Consider the following 23286-nt stretch of genomic DNA (forward strand, 5'->3'; position numbering starts at 1 on the left):
TTGGTTGCTAGTGTGCCATCCATGTTCAGTTTCTTCCTTCTCCCACTTAAAAACCCTGCCCGGAAATAATTTCTTCATATTTGAAAAAGAAAAAAGTCCCTTGAATGAAGACAAGTGACATAATGTGCTCTAACCTGATCTCCAATGAGAAACTCATTTATCACCTACATTTCAGAGCCCTGGGAAAGTGGACATGAGGGATAGATGGATTTCAGGGCAGGCAGTGAATTTCTGAGGTGCATTTCAGGAGCTCTCCTCCAACCCAGAAACAACGCAGGTTGACTACAGCCTGGCATGGTGACCAGGACAAAACATCATGCCACCCAGGACCACCAGTCAACACCCTCCTCACAATGCCCCAAGGGGATGACCACATATTTTACGGAGATGTTTTCTAGGAGGACTTCGCCAAGAGCTCATCAGGAAAAAATAGGCAGTTCAAAACACCAGAGCTTGAAAATGATTACCCAGAAAATATATTTATTTTAGGGAGTTTGAGGGATGGAAAAGAATAACGCAATCTTCAGTAAAGTGACCAGCAAGATTCCGGTTTTGAAATATACCTGCTTCACTCATCCCCTCAAGACTGTACCTCCCACCCTGAACCATTTACTGTAACAACTCCCACAATCGAAAGGAACCAGGCACCTGGTGATTATGTTACCAGATACTTAACCATCTAATTCCACTGCCCCTCTTTGAAAATGAAATAGGAGGGTAAGATGATGAGGAGGGGGAGACACAGGAGGCTATAGGAAGAGTGACTGTAAGGGGGACCCAGGCCAGCAAATAAGAGAGAAGTTACAGAGCTCTCACGGGAGAGAGAAGCCCCCACCCTCCCACACATCTTCAACTCCCTCCATTTCCTCCCTGGCAGGAGAAACTTTGTCAAGAAACAGAATCTATCTTCGGACATTTCATACAAAAGTGAACCCACAGATCAACACTTACATTTCATTTGCTTGAAGATGGACTTGTTAGGTTCAAGCCAGTGCTGGGGAGAAAAAAAAGCGGAGATTCTGGGTCAAATGGCTGGACCATATGATGCATACCTAATAACTAAAAGGAATTTAACAAAGATATTCTTTCTCCAAAGTACAACTTTGGTTCCCATAGACATTCCTCAGGGTTCCACCCTCTGAAGATCAACATGAACAATTTGGCAATAATAACACCGCAGGCAAGGGTGTAAATTACAGAGAACCAACACTGTCTGAGGAGTAGTTGAGTCACACCATTGCTGGGAGAGAAGCATAAGGGAGAGATCACGCACTGAAACGGGAGGTTCTAGAGGCTTCAGTTGACTCCTAGGTGATTCTTTGAGCTCCATTGCTCTGAGCAAGCTGCAGATGGCTAAAGATTTTGACATCCATGACCTCAAAGAGTCACAGTCCAAGACAGCATGAGCACCCTGCTCCCCTTCCGGGCAGCCGCCTTTCAGGTCAATGGTGGGCCAAGCCACCATTAGCCCTGTCACAGAGAGGCATTTCTTCCTCTAAAGTCAGGAGGAACAAATGATTTTTAAATATCTAATTTCAGATGGCTGAGGCCATCAAGAAGAAAAATTAGCTTTGTCACAAAACAAAGAGGCCCCAAGACCTGGGAAGCTCAGAATCGCGTTACTGATAAGTGTTTGAAGCAGATACCATGCTGGCCCCGGTGGCCGGCTCTCTCCACACCACATGTGAAGGTCACTTCAACACACTGAGAACCAGGCAGCTTTTGATGTCACTAACCATGATGTCCCTGAAGCTGCTTAGGGAAAGTCTGCAAGTGTTTATACAACTGAAGTTTAGAAAAACGATAAGAGGGGTGCCACTAGGTATCCATCAATGGGTCAAGGAGCCCTCACTTATGGGCTGCCCCCTCTCCTGCTTGATACAGAGAGGAAAGAAGAGGGGGGAACCTACCATCAGTTAAGCCTGTACACCTCGCTCTGTCTCATTTGTGTCATTCAGTAAGCTCAAGGGTCTGTCTGATCCCCATTGTTTGATGTAAATGAATAACCATAAAGTTTAAGAAGAACTAGCACTGGCTGAGTGCTTACTAAGTGCCCGGTGCTGTTCCATGAGTTTCCACGGGCTGTCACCACCATCCCATTTACAGATGAGAAATCTGGGCTCAGGATGTTACACAGCTCGCCTAAGGTCCCCAGTGAATAAATGTGGAAGCCAGCGTGCAGTACGATTCCAGAACACAGGCCCGTGACGTTGGCCTTGTGGCCTCCTGATGGGTCAGTTTGCTCTAAAATGTATTATTCTCCTCCCTGAACATTTTCTCTTTTCCCAGGAACTGAAAAGTTGAGTGGTCAAATCAGTAGTTTCCAGCCCAAGATGTCAGATCTGTGCAGGCTTCAAAAACAAGAATTGGGGGGTCTTTTAACTATTTCAACACCATGGAGAATCTAACAGAAAACCATACATTTACTCCTGACATGCTGCACAAACTAAAATAGCAATTTCTTTGCTTCTGGACAAAATTATATCAACTCATTTTGGGAACTCTTGTTATCTCCTTTTTTCCCCATTTTTTTAATGTGGTAAAATATACATAAATGAAATTCACCATCCTAACCATTTTTAAGCATACAGTTGAGTAAATAAATACGTTTATAATGGTATGCTACCATTACCACCTTCCGTCTCCAGAATTCTTGTCATCTTGTAAAATGTAAACTCTACACCTACTAAACCATAACTACCCAGTGCCCCCACCTCCTGGCCCCTGGAAACCATTATTCTACTTTTGATTATTCTTTCTAATCAGAAATTATGCTTGGTCTTTACATGGTTATAATTGAACAGCGGAAAATGTATTGATTACACCACTTACCAGCTATACCACCTTGTGAAAAATGTTTAACCTCTCTGTGTCTCAATTTCCACAACTATAAAATGGGAATAGTAATAGTACCTACCTCGTAGGGTTGTGTTGAGGATTTTAAAAATTAATAAATGATAAAACACTTAAACAGTGCCAGGCATTTGAAAAATACTCAATAAATGCTTATTTGCTGATGCTGCTGTTGTTATTTAATAAGCACAGTTTAATTGGGAGACCACAGCTTTCAATATATGGGACTCGCGGAGAAGAATAATAAAAGGGGCCTCTGGTGATGAAATTACTTTTCTAGAAATAAATAAATAGGATAATTTAGACCTAAGGGGAGAAAACAAATAGCAGCCAGAGATCAATGCCTATTGTTATTGTCTCACAGAGGAGGATCACCAGTCATCTTGCCAATAAAGTCTGAAATATAAATATGTTTTCCAAATTCTCTTTGCTTGGCATCCTTTGAACTCCTTAGCCTTCTCTGCCTAACTTCAACCTACCTCTCCACCTTCTCTCTGCCTCCAGGGATGACAGGTGAGTTTCATTTGTGTGCCCACACCAGTTAGTCAGGGGCCCTCTGCCAGGGCTGTGTGGAGGATTCCAAGACTGGGTGAAGGCCCGGTGGGAATGAGAGCCATGAGGGACTGGCTGTGTCTGCCATGTCATGATGGATTGACTGTGTCTGCAAGGAGGGGTAGGAAATATTTATGTCATGGCTGCAAGGTATTTACCATCTGTGCCCTAAATCAATTGTCTCCCCTACATGAACTGGCCTCCTCGTTGTCCTATGAAATACTCCTGCAGTTTGTGATCCGTTCCGACTTTCCTTCCCCTCTCGGCCTATTCACATCCTGCTCTTGCCTCCCAGACCTTGTGCGTCTCAATTACCTACATCCACAGTGTGATCACGACATGCTTCTCCAGGACAGCCATTCTTCCCCAGTGGGATAGTTACGGGGTATAGAGCCCTAAGGAAAACAAGACAGCAGTCACCATGTTTCAAGGAGTTACAGGAAATCATTTCTTCAAAGAGGTTAAAACTCAAGCTGTTAGTATGTATTAACATTTAAATCCTGACTGGCCTATGGCCCAGCTAGTCCTTTATTCTCTAATTTGCCCATGTGAACAAAGAGGGACGTAACAAGGATTTTCACTGCACTTTTATGTAAAATTACAAAATATTAGAAATGACATTAATAGTAATAACACTTTAATAATGTTATAATATATAATAATGTAATAAATAACAACATTATCAGAAAAATGGTAAATAAACTGTGGTCTGTTCATATTCTGGATGATTCTGCAGCAGTGTCTTATATGAGGTAGATCTTCATGTGTAACACGGTTAGATCTCCAAGGCACAATGTGGGATAAAAAAGGTGAGGTGCACAATGTATAATGATGGCTACAGTTAGTTCCCACATCACGCACTGAAGTGCCCCACGGAAACAGCCAGACTAGACCACTGTCGGACACCGGGAGAAGCATGAGCTGGAGAACGATCACAGTTGCAACATTAGATCATGCAATATTCTTTCTGATGTCATACTTTTTGCAAAGCTGGGTTTCTAGCAGTTGCTGTGATGAAAAGCAAGCACCTGGCAAAAACAGGTGTGGAACAGGCAATGGGTGCGGCAGTGTCTGATCTGATCCCAGGGTCTGAGAAGCCATGGGACGCCCAACAGGCACACACCTCCCCTTAGCAAGTAACTGTGGTTAACAAAGAGCTGAAAATACTATTTTCATGTGTGTAATGTTTTAAACTGCTACTAAGGCCGTAATGGCTATGTCAGGACATAAACACTCATTAACTTGCTTGGATCTAACTCTTATTAGACGGAACTGTTAGATATTCTTTTGACCCAGGGCACCAGGAGATAATTATTAAGATACTAAGGGAGCCATAAACCAAGAAAGTTGGGGAACATCTGAACTATGGTATCGTACAATTAATATGTTTTCCTTTTTAAATAAAAAGTAAAAATACTACCATATATTTTCAAAGAATACAGAATAAGCATCTAAATGTACTTCTAAAGACCTGAAACGATACACAGTAAACTACACCTGCAAGCGTGCTAACAGGGAGAGAACAGGAGTTCAGTGGTGCTAGTTAAAGGAAACCGTGACTTTCCTGATGTCTCATCTGTGATACTGTAACTTAGACTTTTCACATGTACTGGTGCATTACACAAATAGATAAAAATCAATTAAAAAAAGAAGAAAGCAAGCTAGCTCTACTCAGAGGATAAAGGTGGATTTCACGTAATTTAGACTCAAGAGGAAGAATTTCATACACAATAGGCAGACGCCAAATCCAGCTGAGCACCCAGGGCTGACACTGCGGTCCAGCTCAGGAGCCAGCAGGCCTGGGGTTTGAATCCCAGCTCTGCCACTTACTAGTGGTGTGACCTCCAGCAATTTCCTGCTTCCTCACTTAACAGCATCACCATGAGGTTTCAATGAGTTACCTCACTAAGAAGCCCTTAGAACAGAGCTTGGAGCACAGTGCAGGCTCCATAAACCCCAGCTGCTCCCATCTTCCTCGTGTTCACTAAGGGAGGCTCCTAGGTTGGTGCAGTGGCCCCTCTCGGGGAGCCCACCTTGTGGGCTCCACCTCTTCCTCTCTCACTCCCCACCCCACCTGCCTCTGCTCCACAGGGACAGAGAGTTCTCCTCCCTTATTTCATTCTGCCTTTTGGAGTTAGGGTCGGGCAGTGAAGTCGAGTCTGGTCTACACCAACAGCTCCTGCTGTTACTGTAGGTACAGACAGATTAGACACCTGTGAGAAAATATAACCATGATGCGGTGGCTTGGTGCTTAGACAAGAGGCTCAGAACATTTATTGCGTTGTTACTTTCCTTTCAATTGCTACTTGGAATATATGCTATTTTTTAAGTCTGTTTCCTTACTGGAGACTGATATTCCCTGAGAGAGGCAGAGAGGAAAGCCTGCCAACCGAATATCTGAATTTGTGGCTGTTTACTGTAGCTGAAACCATCATTTCCTCAACTGTCATTTAGAATAAAAATTCCAAAGACTAAGGAAGCTAAGACTCAACCATCGACTCTACCTGCTGAGCTTGGGGAGAGGGATGAACCCAAGGATGCCTCCCTCAGCCTGACTTGAAGGGATCAGGAAGGTGTCTGCAGAGTCACTGTCAGGGCTCTGCCCAGGTCCCCTCGGGTGCCTGTCCCTTTCGGTATACAGCAGTCCGCCTCTTTTTAGGAAGGCTGCCCTCAGCTCACTGAATCCACTGCAGGGTGGAGAAGTGCCTCCCCACTCCCCCCGCCCCACAGCGGGGCAGCTCTTAACCAATAACTGACAGGTGTGGGAGGACAAACACCTCTGCTCCCTCGCCCCTTGGCCAGGACAACACTCAGGCACGACCTCCACTGCTCCAGGGCTCCTCTGTGGCCCGAGCCCAAGTTCCCCTCTGCACGACTGTGCCGACTTCCACACTTGCAGGGTTCCTTCTCTTCCCTGTCCCAACCCCTGCTCTCCTACGAGTCTCTTCCTGGGAACACTTCCTACTAAGACTGGAATTTTCATCTCAGGATCTGCTTCCTGGGAACCGGACCTAAGGAAGCCTCCCTAACCCTCCCCTAGAAACTGTCCACTGTGGTTTAAAATCCTTTCCTTGGGGGTTTCTTCCTTCTGCCTTAGGCTTGAGCCCTGGTAACCTGCAAAGCCCCTGTGAGACGGCCCAGCTGAACAGGGTTGTCAGTAATGATGATCTGGCCTGACCACTTTCCAAGCCATTTCTTACAACAAATGCATTTTGATTGACAGCAGCTTGAAGAAAAAGAGGAGGAGCAGAAGGAGGCTACACAAAAGGGGCGAAAACAGAGAGAGGCCTGAACCCTCTAGACCCTGATTCCCTCACCTGTGACCTTGCGGGCAGGAGTAGCAGAGTCCAGGACCCTAAGATCCTTCAGCTCTCACGTCCACGTTCTCTGAACCTGAAGGATGAGAACGTTGCCAACAGATGTTTCTTTCTTTTTAATTTGCAAGGCCCAGCTGCACTAAGCCCTAAGAGATCATTTTCTCTACCCCATCACAGAAATGGTGCCTTCTTTTGTAGTTTCTGATTTTGGCTGGTTTGGGGAAAAAGAAGGTGGGTTTGAAGTGGTGATTTGTGACTAAGCAGAATGATTTTGAAATTGGTAGCTGCTGAGACAAGGAAAAAAAAGGCTCCCCAAAGTAAACAATATAACACCTGGTTTTCTCCAAATGTGGGGCTTCTGTTGAAATTGATTCAGCCTATGATTAAAGCATAAATTACACACCTCCCTATTATCCCTTTCTTAAAACCCTTGGTGCCCTGAACCAAAATAATCTGCAGCCCAGAGAAATGTGTCAATAACCAATGGGGCTTTAAACAAGAATGAATGCACCTCCCCAAAGAGGAGATTGTTTTTCCCCTCTGAGTAACCAGATCCAAAATCTGACCAATTCCCAACATGGCCCTGAAAAAGATGGCCTGATTCTCACATCTCACCCGAGCAAAGCCCCAGAGTAACTCAGTCCCTGCATTATGTAGCCAATTTACGCCATTTCTAGGCCCTTTGGCCTCTGCTGGGGAAAAGAATGCCGTCTGAATGAATGCTGCCTGACAGTGATCTGGACAGTGAAGTGAGAGCCAGGCCTAGTGACTTAGCTATAGTAACAATGGTTTCCACTCCAGGTTCAATAAAATCTACCACACAATGGCAACAACAACCATATCTGTAGATCAGGTACACTCCAAAGTTAGTGTCTTTTTGGAAGTCAATCTATGTAAGAAAATCTTCATTGCTTCTGCATAGTGTTTTTCACTCCTTCAGCCGTAACTGTCTTTGCATTCTAGGCTCTTAGAGATGAGTGAAATAGAAGTAAGAGTCAGGAGAAGAAACACTGTAAGAAACACAGGCAGAAATAGGACACCTAAGAAAGCAGAAGCATCGTTTTTTTGTTTTTTTTTATAAAGGACCAGATAATAAATACGTTAGTCTTTGTGGTCCATATGGCCTCTGTCAGAGCTACTCGACTCTGCCACTGGAACCTGAGAGAAGCCACAGACAATACATAACTGAACAGAAGTAGCTGTTTTCCAATAAAACTTTATTTACAAAAACAGTTGTGGGCCATCCTGACTGTTCTGTTCCAGCCCCCGCTCTATGTCCATGCAATCCTTAATGTTCACCTAAAGAAAAAAACAGTAGTCATCTGAAAATGCAATAGAAGTTGTAAAAACATTTATTGCTGTTTATTTTAAAGTACACTAGGATACCAAAATGCAATCATAAGGGAAATTACGGGATTCCTTCAAGCTTTTTACGATGGAATTTACCACTAGTAAGAGTTGCCGTCAAGTCATATAAATTTAACGTCATCACCAAACTGTTCTAAATTCAAAGATCTTCTGGTTGCCAGACCCATGGACCTTTTCAAACTCTTTCAAGCATGGAATAGTAAACAGATCAGTTACATATGTTGATAATGTGGGCTAATTCACTTAAACAACAACTCTGTATCATTGGCACTAATAGTATGCCTATTTTACACATAAAGAAATTGAGGCATAGGTTAAGGGGTCTGCTCAAAGTCATACAACCAGCAAGTGGCAGGAACAGGATTTGACCTTGTCTTCTTCCTGGTGACAAAGCTCTTAGCACCTGAACAATGATGTCTTTTGATCCTCCCTGTTGTTTGAAACTGTAGCCCATTCCCCTTTATTAAGTCTCTCTCTCTCTTCATTCTTTTCTTTCTGCTCTGTACATTCCTGCTCTGTCTCCTTCACTGCTTTCTCCTTCTGGAGCATGCTTTAAAATATGGATGTTCTTTACCTTTGAGATTCTCCTCTTGTTCTATATCTCTCCCTCAGCTCTGCAATCGATTCCATACTTGCAACTATACACTGGACATCTCCACCTCAGCATCTCACAGGCATCCCAAACTCAACATGTCCAAAATGTAACACCTCTGCCCAAAACCCACTCTCTTTGTACAGTTATTTGGTGAGCAGTTCCCCCTACCCTTGGATCCAAGTGGCCATGTAAGGTGTTGAAATACCCTGCTGGAGAGGCTATGTGGAAAGGCCCTGAAACCAGATGAGTTAAAAGCACCCAGCTGATATGCTGTCCAACTGATGTGGAGGTGACAGGTGACAGTATTGCCTTTTCCTGCAGTCAATACACTCTGCCTTTGCTTTGAGGACATCAAGAGAGAAGATTTCAGCAGACCATTGAAATAACATTACTTTTTTCAGAATATATTTAATACAAAGAGCTGGCACGTGTAATCTAGGCCTAAAAACATCAGAGCTGGGCCACGGTATTCAACAAACTGGTTCTCCCTTCTATTCCTTTTGTGTCTGATTTTCAGGGGACTCTGAATGGCTTTCTAGATGAGTTTGATAGAGAAAAGTGTGGGATTGTTCTTCCAGCAGAAAAGGTGTGGCTGTCAGCTGGAATCTGCTTGGATTTCATAGCAAGATTGTCATGGGGCCTGATATTTAGCACATATGTATGTCTGCGTGTGACCATCCAATTCCTGCTCCAACAGATAAGAAACTCACGGAGCAGTAAATTATTTTCTCGCTTTTTTTCCTCTGGTGAGGAAGATTGTCCCTGAGCTAACATCTATGCCAATCCTCCTCTTTTTCTTTGAGGAAGATTGTCCCTCAGCTAACATCTGTGCCAATCTTCCTCTATTTTGTATGTGGGATGCCGCCACAGCATGGCTTGATGAGCAGTGTGTAGGTCCATGCCCAGGATCTGAACTTGTGAACCCCGGGCTGCTAAAGTGGAGTGCGCAGACTTAACCACTACTCCACTGGGCTGGCCCCTCCCTTTTTCTTACACTAAATTGAATAGAACAGTACTCTACATTTGGGTGATGTTTTAACAGTTACAGCATGCTTTTACATACATCATCTCAACAACGCAGCAGAGGATGGCAGTTGAGGAATTATTATCCCCATTTTACAGGTGAAAATCAGGAGGCCAAGTGACTTGGTTAAGGTATTGCATAATCAGAAAGTGATAGAATTTGGGCTTAAAAACATTAGATTTTAAGTCAAAGCCTCCCACTACTTAGGATTACCACTAACATAGCTTCACACAATATTAAGAAAACAGTCAATATTTTTTCAGTGTTTACTATGGGCCACGAACTATGCACTTGATATATATTCCAGACTTAATGCATAAAACAAGCCCATGAGGTCTGTGCCATTATTATCCCCACTTTACAGATGAGGAAACTGAGGCACAAAGAGATAAAGTGACTTGCCCAAGATCACCTGGCTAGTCAATGACAGAGCCAGGGTTCAAACCCAAGCAAGTAGTGCTCCAGAACACAAACTCGCAGCCACTTTGCCATGCTGCCACTGCAACAAGAGTGGAGGTGCCTGCTCTATAGGAGATGGCGTGTAGCCCCCAGAACCCACCAGTTCAGTAAAGACTGAACTGATATGTAGCTACACAAACTACGGGGAATTATCCAATAATTTCTCTTATTCTGGAATTTGATCATACAAAGACTGCCTGAAATAAACCAGGGTTTAGATAACTTCTTATTAAACTCTCCTGACAGTATTATTGTAACAATAATTATAACTCAGTATGACCTAACTCAATATGACACTACCACTTGCTCAGCCATCCCCACCCCACACCACAGACACAAACACACACATCTCTCCATTCCTTCCATAATGGCAAAGCTGATCTCCCATTATAGGGAGTGAAGAGTGAAGACACCAGATGCACACATTCCCAGACTCTTTTCCAACTAGCGCATGGGTGTATGACCCAATCCTGGCCCATGAGATATGATGAGAAGACTTATGGGGGCCTCTAGAAAAGGCGTTCCTCCACGATTAAAAGAAATGCATGAGTAAATATCACTTTTTATATGGTGGATGTGGTAGTGCCTACTGACATCCAGAATTACTGCAGCCACCTTATAATCATGATGACTACAGTGACATAGATGGCACGCTAAGGATGGCAGAGTGGAAAGGTGGACAGCACCTGGGTCCATGTAGAGCTGCTGAACAACCCGGAAGCTGCCCTACCTCTGGACTTCTCCTTAGGTAAGATAATAAGTGTCCGTATTATTTAAGACAATTTAGCTGGGCAACTGTCTTACTTGCAGCCAAAAGCATCCTAACTCTCAAGTCTTAAGAGGCAGTGCTACAGAGAAGATCTCTGGATTTTGAGTCAAATGACCTGGCTTCTGATTCACTTACTTCCCAGGTGACCCAAATTGCTTAATCTCTCTGAACCTCATTTTCCACATCTATAAGATTGAGAGAACACTCAGTAACACAGTAACATCAATAAAATGGAGCTAACACAGGAGAGTTAGGAAAATCACCTGAGATAATGTGTATAGAACCACTCTGTCAATAGCAATGTTTTACTCAAAAGTAATTGGTTTTAGATAATCATTAAACTATAGATTTTTTTTAATCTGGAGCCATCCATCTGCCAAACTTCCTTATTTTATGAAAGAAGAGACATTGACTCCAAATGTCAAATGACTCACTCAACTTCACACAACTGATTGGTAACGTAAACGAAACCACACGTCTCCTGATTCCCAATCTAATGTTGTCAGACTACCCTCATGTTGATAGGTAATGAGCTAGAATAAATGTTGGGCACTCGTTCATTCAGGAAGTGTTTATTGAACACATACTATATGCCAGAAAACAATTCTCAATAAATTTAAGAAGATTGAAATAATACCAAGCATCCTTTCTGACTACAATGGCATGAAACTAGAAATCAGCTACAGGAAGAAAACCAGAAAACCCACAAATACGTGGAGAATACACAAAATGCTACTGGAACAACGATTGTGTCAATGAAAAAATCAAAGGAGAAATAAAAAAATAGCTGGAGACAAAGGAAAATGAAAATATGACATACCAAAATTTATGGGATACAGCAAAAGTGGATAGCAGTACAGGGTTACCTCAACAAACAAGAAAAATCTCAAATAAAAAATCTAACAGTATACCTAATTGATGTAGAAAAAGAAGAATAAACAAAGCCTCAAATCAGTAGAAGAAAGGAAATAATAAAAATTGTAGCAGAAATAAATGAAATAGAGACTAAAAAAACAAGAGAAAAAAATCAATGAAACTAAATCTTATTCTTTGAAAATTTAAACAAAACTGACAAAGCTTTAGCTAGACTCACCACAAAAAAAAGAGAGAAGGCTCAAATAAATAAAATCAGAAATGAAAAGGGGGAAATTACAACAGACACCTCAGAAATACAAAAGATTATAAGAGAACACTATGAAAAGCTACACACCAACAAATTGGATAATGTAGAAGAAATGGATAAATTCTTAGAACTATACACCCTTCCAAAACTGAATCAAGAAGAAATAGACAATTTGAATAGACCAATCACCAGTAAGGAGATCAAAACAGTAATGAAAAACCTCCCCCAAAATAAAAGTCCAGGACCAGATGGCTTCTCTGGTGAATTCTACCAAACATTCAAAGAAGAATTAATACCTACGCTTCTCAAATTATTCCAAAAAATTGAAGACGAGGGGAAGCTTCCTAACTCATTCTATGAACCAACATTACCCTGATACCAAAACCAGGTAAGGACAACACAAAAAAAGAAAATTACGGGCCAATGTCATTGAAGAATATTGATGCAAAAATCCTCAACAAAATACTAGCAAATTGAACACAACAATATGTTAAAAAGGTCATACACCATGACCAAGTGGGATTTATTCCAGGGATGCAGGGATGGTTCAACATCCACAAATCAATCAATGTGATATACCACATTAACAAAATGAAGAATAAAAATCACTTGATCATCTCAATAGATGCAGAGAAAGCATTTGACAAGATATAGCATCCATTTATGACAAAAACCCTGAATAAAATGGGTATAGAAGGAAAGTACTCAACAGAATAAAGGCCATATATGACAAACCCACAGCTAATATCATTCTTAATGGAGAAAAGCTGAAAGGTATCCATCTAAGAACAGGAACCAGACAAGGATGCCCACTTGCACAACTCTTATTTAACATAGTATTGGAAGTCCTAGCCAGAGCAATCGGGCAAGAAAAAGAAACAGAAGAGATCCAAATTGGAAAGGAGGAATTGAAACTGTCATTACTTGCAGATGACATGATCTTAAACCAGACAGCCACATGCAAAAGAGTGAAAGTAGACCATTATCTCACACCATACACAAAAATTAATTCAAATTTGATTAAAGATTTGGATGTAAGACCTGAAACCATGAAACTTCTAGAAGAAAACATAGTACACTCTTCGACATCCTTCTTAGCAGTATATTTTCAAGTACCATGTCTGACCGGGCAAGGGAAACAATAGAAAAAATAAACAAATGGGACTACATCAAACTAAAAAGCTTCTGCACAGCAAAGGAAATCATCAACAAAATGAAATGACAACCTAAAAATTGGGAGAAGATATTTGCAAATCATATATCTGATAAGGGATCAATATCCAAAATATATAAAGAACTCATACATCTCAACAACAAAAAAACTAAAAACCCAATTAAAAAATGGGCAAAAGATCTGAACAGAAATTTCTCCAGAGAAGATATACAGATGGCCCACAGGCACACGAAAAGATGTTCAACGTCACTAATTATCAGGAAAATGCAAACCAAAATTACAATCTGATATTACCTCATGCCCGTGAGAATGGCTATAATTAACAAGACAGAAAATAATAAGTTTTGGAGAGGATGTGGAGAAAAGGGAACTCTCATACACTGCTGGTAGGCATGCAGACTGATGCAGCCACTATGGAAAACAGTATGGAGATTCTTCAAAAAATTAAAAATAGAACTACCATATGATTCAGCTATTTCACTGCTTGGTATTTATCCAAAGAACATGAAAACACTAATGTGTAAAGATACATGCACCCCTACGTTCATTGCAACATTATTCACAATAGCCAAGACTTGGAATCAGCCTAGGGGCCCATCAAGGGACGAATGGATAAAGAAGATGTGGTATATATATAAAATGGAATACTACTCAGCAATAAGAGAGGATGAAATCTGGCCATTCGTGATAACATGGATGGACCTCCAGGGTATTATGCTAAGCAAAACAAGTCAGATTGAGAAAGTCAAATACCATATGATCTCACTTATAAGGAGAAGATAAAAAGAACAACACACACAGAGAAAGAGATTGGATTGGTGGTTACTAGAGGGGAAGGGGGGAGGGAGGAGGGTGAAAGGAGTGACTAGGCACATGTGTATGGTGATGGATTGTAATTAGTCTTTGGGTGGTGAATACGATGTAATCTACCCAGAAATTGAAATACAATGATGTACACCTGAAATTTATATAATGTTATAAACCAATGTTACCACAATAAAAATATACAAATAAAAATAATAAAAAAAAATAAAATAAAGTTTACAGTTACAAAAATAGGCAAAAGATTCGAACAGATATCTGTAGGTACTACTACACACCTATTAGATAGCTAAAATCCAAAATACTAACAATACCAAATGCTGGCAAGGATGTGCAGCAACAGAAACTGCCATTCATCACTGGTGGGAATGTAAAATGGTACAGCCACTTTGAAAGACAGTTTGGTAGTTTCTTATAAAGCTAAACATATGGTTACCATACAATCCAGCAATTGTGCTCCTAGGTATTAATCCAAATAAGTTGAAAACTATGTCCACACAAAAACCTACACACAAATGTTTATAGCAGCTTTACTCATAATTGCCAAAACTGGAAACATCCAAGATATCCTTCAATAGGTGAATGGATAAACAAACAGTGGCATGTCCATACAACGGAACGTTATTCAGCAATAAAAACAAATGAGCTATCAAGCCATGAAAAGGGCAACTTAAATGGATATCGCTAAGTGAAAGAAGCCAGTCTGAAAAGGCTGTATGCTGTATAATTCCAGCTATACGACCTTCTGGAAAAGGCAAAGATGATCATAATAGGGGAAACTAGGGCCTGAAGGCTGAAAGTAAGATGTATGGGGACTCTCCGTACTTTCTGCACAATTTTTCTGTAAACCTAAAAATGCTCTAAGAAATTAAATGTGATTAAAAAAATGATCAATCTTTTGTGAGGACACAGCGAGAAAGCAGTCATCTTCTAGCCAGGAAGAGAGCTCTCACCAGAACTGAATTGGCTGGCTCTAGAACTGTGAGAAAATAAATTTCTGTTGCTTAAGCCAAAAAAAAACAAAAAAAAGAAAAGATCATTGAAAATATATTCTGAACACTATTTATAGAGTTCCCTGTATGAAACTCTTGCATTCAGTAAATATTATTTGGGGGTGTATTACTCCATGCGTTATTAACTGGTCACCAGAGAGCACTCAGCTGTGGCAACCCCACATAGCACCTGCCTGTGCATTGACTTGCCCATTGGACCATCACAATTCATCTGATGGTTAATTTAACTGTAATTTGTTTTTGTCAGTGAGATGCTTTGTTTTTCAGGTGAATGTAAAATATTAATTTTCTGTTTAAATTAATTTTCACAATTATTTCTGCTAACACAAAAATACATTTGATTTTTCATTTTTGATATTACTTGCTAATAAATGATTGGTTTTTATTAATTCTTTCCATTGTTGTTTCTTGTTTTTTTATTTGAAAATTTCAATTAGCCAAATTGAGGTTATCGCTGGAATTTCTTTGTATTACTAAAAAAATGAAGACTAAACATAATTTTATTACTTCTACTCATTAAATGTACCTTTGCAATTTCAGGAGATTGATTTTCAATATCTTTTATGCTATACAAGGGTAGTAATATTTATATTTTGTGTCTTTTTTCAGAATTTTTGTTAAAGTCTCAATTTGTTCATTTTGTTTACTGCACACTTTATTTCTTTGAAAAAATTTTTTTTTTTTGTGAGGAAGATCAGCCCTGGGCTAACATCCATGCCAATCCTCCTCTCTTTTACTGAAGAAGACTGGCCCTGGGATAACATCCGTGCCCATCTTCCTCCACTTTATATGGGACGCTGCCACAGCATGTCCTGAGAAGCCCTGCATCAGTGCGCGCCTGGGATCCGAACCCGGGCCACCAGCAGCAGAGGATGCACACTTAACTGCTATGCCACGGGGCCGGCCCCTGTTTCTTTGAATTTTTGATGTTAATTGGTTAATTTCTTACTGTGGTAAGATACACATAACATAAAATCTACCATCTTAACCATTTTTAAGAGTACAGTTCAGTGGTATTAAATACATTCATAATGTTGTACCAGCATCACCACCATCCATGTGCAGAACTCTTTTCATCTTGTAAAACTGAAACTCTATACCCATTAAAAAATAGATCCCCCTTCCCCTCTTTCCCTAGCCCCTGGCAACTACCATTCTACTTCCTGTCTCTGTGATTTTGGCTACTCAGTGTACCTCATATAAGTGGAATGATACAGTGTTTGTCTTTCTGTGACTGGCTTATTTCACCCGGCATAATGTACTCAGGGTTCTTCCATGTTGTAGCATGTGTCAGAATTTCCTTCCTTTTCAAGGCTGAATAATATTCCATTGTATGTATACCACATTTTGCTCCATTCATTTATGGTTGGGCACTTGGATTGCTTCCACGTTTTAGCTATTGTGAATAATACTGCTGTGAACCTGGGTATCCAAATATCTCTTCAAGACCCTGCTTTCAATTCTTTTGGGTATATATCCAGAAGTGGAGTTGCTGGATCATATGGTAATTCTATTTTTAACTTTTTGAGAAACGACCATACTGTTTTCCACAATGAATGTACCATTTAAATTCCCACCAACAGTGAACAGGGGTTCCAATTTTTCCACATTCTCTCCAAAACTTCTTGTTTTCTTTTTTTTTTTTTTTGATAGTAGTCATCCTAATGGGTGTCAGGTGGTATCTCATTGTAGACTTGATTTATAGTTCCCTAATGATTAGTGATTTTGTGCATCTTTTCATGGGCTTATGGCTATTTGTATTTCTTCTTTGGAGAAGTGTCTACTAAAGTCTTTGGCTCATTTTTGAATGGGGTTGTTTGTTTTTGTGTTGTTGGTTTAGTAGGTGTCTATATCTTCTGGATATTAATCCTTTACCAGATATATGATTTGCCAATATTTTCTCCCATTCTGTGAGTTACCTTTTTACTTTGTTGATAGTGACTGTTTTAAATAGTGTCTTTGGTGCAAAAAATTTTTTACTCTTCATGGAGTCTAATTTGCGTATTCTTTCTTTTGTTACCTATGGTTTTGGTGTCAAATCCAAGGAATCATGGCCAAATCCAATGTCATAAAGCTTTTCCTATGCTTTCTCCTAGAGTTTTATTGCTTTAGGACTTAACATATATGTACTTGATCCATTTTGAGTTCATTTTTGAGTGTTAGGTAACAGTCCAACTTCATCCTTTTGCATATGGATATTCAGTTTTTGCAGCATCATTTGTTGGAAAGACTATTGTTTCCCCAATGAATGGTCTTGGCAGCCTTGTCAGAAATCATTTGACCACATATCTGGTAGTTTATATCCGGGCTCTCTATTCTATCCTATTGGTGGTTACATCTGACTTTATGCCAGTACCACACTGTTTTGATTATTGCAGCTTTCTGTAGTTTTTGAAATTAGGAAGTGTGGGTCTTCAAGTTTTGTTCTTTTTCAAGATTGCTTTGGCTACTCAGGGTAACTCAAGATTCTGCATGAATTATAGGATGGGTTTTTCTATTTCTGCAAAAACCATCATTGGGATTCTGACAGGAATTGCATTGAATCTGTAGATCACTTTGGGTAGTATTGACATCTTAATATTAAGTCTCCCGCTCCATGAACATGTAATGTGTTTCCATTTATTTATGTCTTCTTTAATTTATTTCAGCATGTTTTGTGGTTTCTGTCATACAACTTTTTTGCCTCCTTGGTTACGTTAATTCCTAAGTGTTTTCTTCTTTTCATGCTATTACAAATCAAACTGTCTTTGCAATTTCCATGTCAGATTGTTCATTGATTGAGTATAGGAATGCTACTGATTTTTGCATGTTGACTTTGTATCCTGCTACTTTGCTGAATTCATTTATTATTTCTAACAGGATTTTTGTGACATCTTTAGAGTTTTCTATATCAAAATCATATTATCTGCAAATTGAGATAAATTTACTTCTTTGTTTCCAATTTAAATGCCTTTATTTCTTTTTCTTGCCTAACTGCTCTGGATAGACAACTGCTCTGGCTAGACATTAGAGTACTATGTTGAATAGAAGTGGCAAGGGTGGGCACACTTACCTTGTTCCCACTCTTAGAGGAAAAGCTTTCAATCCTTCAACACTGAGTATGATATTCTCTGCAGGTTTTTCATATGTGGCTTTTATTAAGTTGAGGTAATTTCCTTCTATTCCTAGTTTGTTAAGTGTTTTTATCGTGAAAGTGTGTGGAACTTGGTCAAACACTCTTTCAACATCCATTGAGAGCATCATGTGGTTTTTTCTTTCATTTTTTTAATATGGTGTTTTACACTGATTGATTTTTGTATGTTGCAACATCCTTTCATTCCAAGAATAGATCTCACTTGGTCATGGTGTGTATTCCTTTTAATATGCTTCTGAGTTCAATTTGCTAACATATTGTTGAGATTTTCCTTTAATGTTCATAAGGAGTATTGATTTGTAGTTTTCTTTTCATATAGTGTCTTTGGTTTTGGTATCAGTATAATACTGGCCTTATAGAATGAGTTAGAGAGTGCTCCCTCATCTTCAATCTTTTGGAAAACTTTGAAAAGGACTGAAAAGATATTAGTTTTTCTTTAAATGTTTGGTAGAATTCACGAGTGAAGCCATCAGACCTAGGCTCTTTTTCAGGAGATTTTTGATAACTGATTCAATCACCTTACTATTTATAGGTCTATTCAGATTTTCTAATTCTTTGTAATTTAGCCTTGGTAGTTATATTGTGTTTCCGTTTTCTTTCATTTCTAAGTATTTTCTAATTTCCCTCGTGATTTCTTCTTTGATCCACTAGTTGTTGAAGAGTGTGTTTAATTTCCACAATTTTGTGAATTAAGTTCCTTTCTCATTTCCTTTTGTGCATATTATATAGCTGTTTCCTTTGTTATTACCATTGGGATTACATTTAACATCCTAAAGTTATAAAACTCTAATGTGAATTTGTACCAGCTTAACTTCAATAGTATACAAAAACTATTCCTCTACACCTCTGTCCCCAATGCTTTTAGTTGTTGATGTCACAAAATTATATCATTATGCATTGAGTGCCCCAAACCATAAACTAATAATTCTTTTTTTTTAATTTTTATTTATTTATTTATTTATTTTCCCCCCAAAGCCCCAGTAGATAGTTGTATGTCACAGTTGCACATCCTTCTAGTTGCTGTATGTGGGACGCGGCCTCAGCATGGCCCGAGAAGCAGTGCGTCGGTGCACGCCCAGGATCCGAACCCAGGCCGCCAGCAGCGGAGCGCGCGCACTTAACCGCTAAGCCACGGGGCGGCCCAATAATTCTTTTCAATTCATTAGCCTCTTAAATTATGTAGAAAACAAAATTTATAGTTACAAACTAAAGTTACAGTAATACTAGCTTTTAGATTAATCATTGTTTTCTTTTAATGTATTAGTCCCTTAAATCATGTGGAAAGGAAAAGTAGAGTTACAAATTATCATTACAATAATACCAGGTTTATAGTGGTCTGTGTATTTATCTTTAGTGAGATCTTTGTTTCCTCATACAGCTGTGAATTACTGTCTAGTATCATTTCATTTCACTCTGCAGGACTCCCTTAAGCATTTCTTGCAGGGCACGTCTAGTGGTAAGGAACTCCTTCACTTTTTGTTTATTTGGGAATGTCTTAATTTCTCCCTCTCTTTTGAAGCAAAGTTTTGCCACATATAGATTTCTTAGTAGAAATTATTTTTCTTTTATCACTTTAAATACATCAGCCCACTGTCTTCTGACCTCCAAAGTTTCTGACGAGAAATCTGCTCATGATCTTACTGAGACTTCCTTGTGTGTGATAAGTTACTTCTCTCTTGCTGCTTTCAAGATTCTCTCTTCTCTTTAGCTTTCAAAATTTGATTATAATGTATCTCAGCATGGATCTCTGATTTCACCTTATTTGAGCTTCCTGGATGTTTATACTCATGTCTTTCATCTAATTTAGGACTTATTCAGCCATGGTTTCTTCAAATGTTCTCTCTCTCTTCTCCTTCTGAGACTCCCACAATGCATATGCCAGTCTGCTTGATGGTGTCCTACAGGTCTGTCCCTCAGGCTCTGTTCACTTTTCTTCAATCTTTTCACTTTCTCTTCCTAAGACTCAATAATTTCCATTGTCCTATCTTCAACTCCACTGATTATTTCTTCTGCCTGCTCAAATCTTCCTTTGAGTCCCTCTAGTGAATTTTTTCTTTTAGTTCTTGTACTTTTTAGCTCCAGAATTTCTTTTTTTGTTGTTGTTAGGATTCTACTCTTTACTCATATTTCTATTTTGTTCATGTATGGTTTTCTTGACTTTCTCCACATCTTTCTTTAGTTCTTTGAGCATCTTTAAGACAGTTTTCTTTAGTCTTTGCATAGTAGATCTGCCATCAGGTCTTCTACCTGGACAATTTCTGTTGATTTATTTTTTCCCTTTTCATGGACCATACCTTCCTGTTTCTTTGTATGCCTTCTGATTTTTTGTTGGAAACTGGACATTTGAATCTAATAATGTGGTAACTCTAAAAATAGATTTTCCTCCTTCCCCAGGAAGACTAATTTTTTGTTATTGTTTTTATATATTGTTTTGGTTTGTTTATTTTATTTGTCTTTTGTTTTCATTTGTTGTAGGCTGTCTCTGTTCCAGTGATAAGCCTGAGGTGTAAATTTAAGGTCTCCTCAAGTCTTTTCTGAGCCTACACCTTTCCCTGGGCACGCACAGTCACTTTCTAATTTTCTCTGTATGTGCCACTGTTTTTGCAAGTCCTAATCTTTAATGAAGAGAGGGGATAAAAGGTGCTGGTCCCTTAAGTCTCCTGGAAGTTACTTTAGCGGGAGGGGCAGGGGCTTGCAAGAATGAAGGGAGGTGCAACAACAATAGCTACCCTTTTCTTTGTTTGTACCTCTGTGATCAGAAGCATCAATCAGCAATCAGAGCACAGATGCCCGAAATTTGGAGGACAGGGTCCCTATTGCCCACGCTGGTGCCTGCAAGCTGTGTGCAGGCTGCTCCAGGAACAGGTGCAGGCCTTCTGCCATGGGGCTAGGGGGTGAGGATGGTAGCTGTTACTATACTAAGAGCCAAAATTTAAAAAAATTAACTACAATTTACAATTTCCTGTCCAAGCCTCTCCTGAAAGTTGCAAGCCTTCAATAGACTTCTGAGTTCCAGTATACTTACTTCAGAGAGATTCTGCCAAAGCGATTACTGTCTAGGTGGGAAGATAGATTCCTGGTGCTTCCTCCTCCACCATCTTCCCAGAATCCTCCCCTGTAGTTTGTTTTAAAACATTCTAAAGTGACCAGGAATATATTAACAAAAGATTTTCTGAAGCCATAAAGGCCTCTCGTTCCACTGACTGTTTTATATTTAAATGTTTACTTTGTACATATATTTACTTATGGAAAATTTTTTAATTAAATTTCAAAAGCCATGAGATTCAACAGACAGACACAGCAGTAAAAAAAAGATTTTGAGTCACTAATTAGGAATTTATAAGGAATATCTCCAATTTGGATTTCTCTGCCCTGGTAAGTCTTCTCTTCCTCAGCTTCGATGTCATATTTGCAGTTAGCAGATGAAGCAATGGCCCCGTGCAACATACACCACCACCCCAGCCCAATTCCTCTTTAATGTATTAAACAGAGAAAGATACAATCATTTCTCAGCATCTGAATACTCCAAATAAGAAGTGAAGTTCTTCTATAAGATTAGTAAAAATATCAGAATGCTGGTTACAAAGTCATGAAATTAATAGCTACAGCTAAAATGCCTCACACAAATGCAGAATAGCCCTTTTCATCTGCCTGCATGGAAATTGTCGACAGCCTAACTGGCACCATGGAAAGTAAAGGGAACAGAAAAGAGCCCCCATCAGATGGTGCTCTCAGCAGACACATGGATGACATCTCATACAACGGAGAAACCACACTAATTCTGAAGTTCAGCAATTGATTGATGTAACTGCAGATGTGAGGAACTGTGTCAGTTAATAGCACTGAATAGAAGGCCCAGAGAGAAATGCTTAGAGGATTAGTATTTGTTCCACAAGCAAAGGGCCAAATCTACTACTGCAGACGAATTGAGGTGATAAATGAAAATATTTAAAAATATGAAATACGATGGAAACATTGCAAGTGTTTGTGTATTCGTGATTTTGCTGCAGTGTCAGGAAGATGTCAAGACCCTAAACAGCATGAATTTTCTGAAATCTTGAGATGCAACTAACACGTGTTGTTTTATTCAGAGTGAAGCTCTCATATGGAAATGTTTGTCTGTAGCTCCGAGTTGAACATTGAACGATGAAGCCAAAATGGGAACATCTAACAAAATACAAGCTCCTAGCGTCCATCTGGTTTCAGCTTTCAGTGAAGCATGGGATCAGAGTAGCAGTCTGTTTGCACACCACAGTGTATTGGCATTCAAAGTAAGAGTTGTCAAGAATGTGTGAGTTGAAATGAGGATTTTTTTACAAATTGATCTCACCTTGTAGATTTATTGAAGGATATGCCTAGTTTAAATAAAACAGCTTACATAACTAACATTTTTGTTTACCTGAAGTTAAATTAAAAGCTGCAAATTTTTTAAATTTAAAAATGTGTAAAATGTGTGTGTGTTCACAAGTATTGAGGAGTCAAAGCTCAATGCCAACTTTGGTGAAGTGAAGTTAAAACGGTTCACATGCGATATTTAGCCGATATTATTCACGAATTGTTAAGGTTAGGATGAAGAGATCAATAGGTGCTGAAAGAAAAAGCTTCACCTTTTGAAATAATTTATTAGTCAAAACTTGATTGTGGTAGCGTCAAGATTGTAGTACGAAGTTTCACAAGAAACTTCCACAGGATTTGAAGGTAGCCTTTTCAAGAATAAAGTATAAAATTTGATCTAAAAGAAGTTATATATCAAATTGTCAAAAGTAATCAATTTGTACACTTTAAAAGGGTACACTTTTCTATATAAATTATACCTCAATAAAATAATTAGGTTCACAGAAGCAAACTCAAGTTTCTAATTAAAAAAAACTGAAAATATTTTATTTAGAAGTTGACACTTGTTCAATAATTATCTTCCCGAATATTTTGTATTTTATCTATCATATTATAAATATATACTGAATTTTTTCACCCAGTCCCATATAGATGGCCCCAAATGCCTTCCAACTCATCCCAGTGTGCTATACAAATGCTACAAATGCCAAGAAATGAAAAACTTATATGTGGCATAGATTTCTAGCTAT

General features: G+C 39.4%; 1 protein-coding gene across 1 annotated transcript in view; it reads right to left on the reverse strand.

Moving 5' to 3' along the window:
- Positions 1-23286, reverse strand: part of LOC131419954 (FERM domain-containing protein 3-like) — a 182496-nt gene that overhangs the window by 109609 nt on the left and 49601 nt on the right. Inside the window, exons 2-3 of the mRNA XM_058565581.1 lie at positions 3721-3800; positions 952-994 (exon numbers count right to left, since the gene is read on the reverse strand). Coding sequence (XP_058421564.1) covers positions 952-953 — 2 coding nt within the window. The 5' untranslated portion in view covers positions 954-994; positions 3721-3800. The remainder of the gene's footprint in view (positions 1-951; positions 995-3720; positions 3801-23286) is intronic.

Source organism: Diceros bicornis, chromosome 22 (assembly GCF_020826845.1).
Source record: "Diceros bicornis minor isolate mBicDic1 chromosome 22, mDicBic1.mat.cur, whole genome shotgun sequence".
Lineage (NCBI taxonomy): Eukaryota > Metazoa > Chordata > Mammalia > Perissodactyla > Rhinocerotidae > Diceros > Diceros bicornis.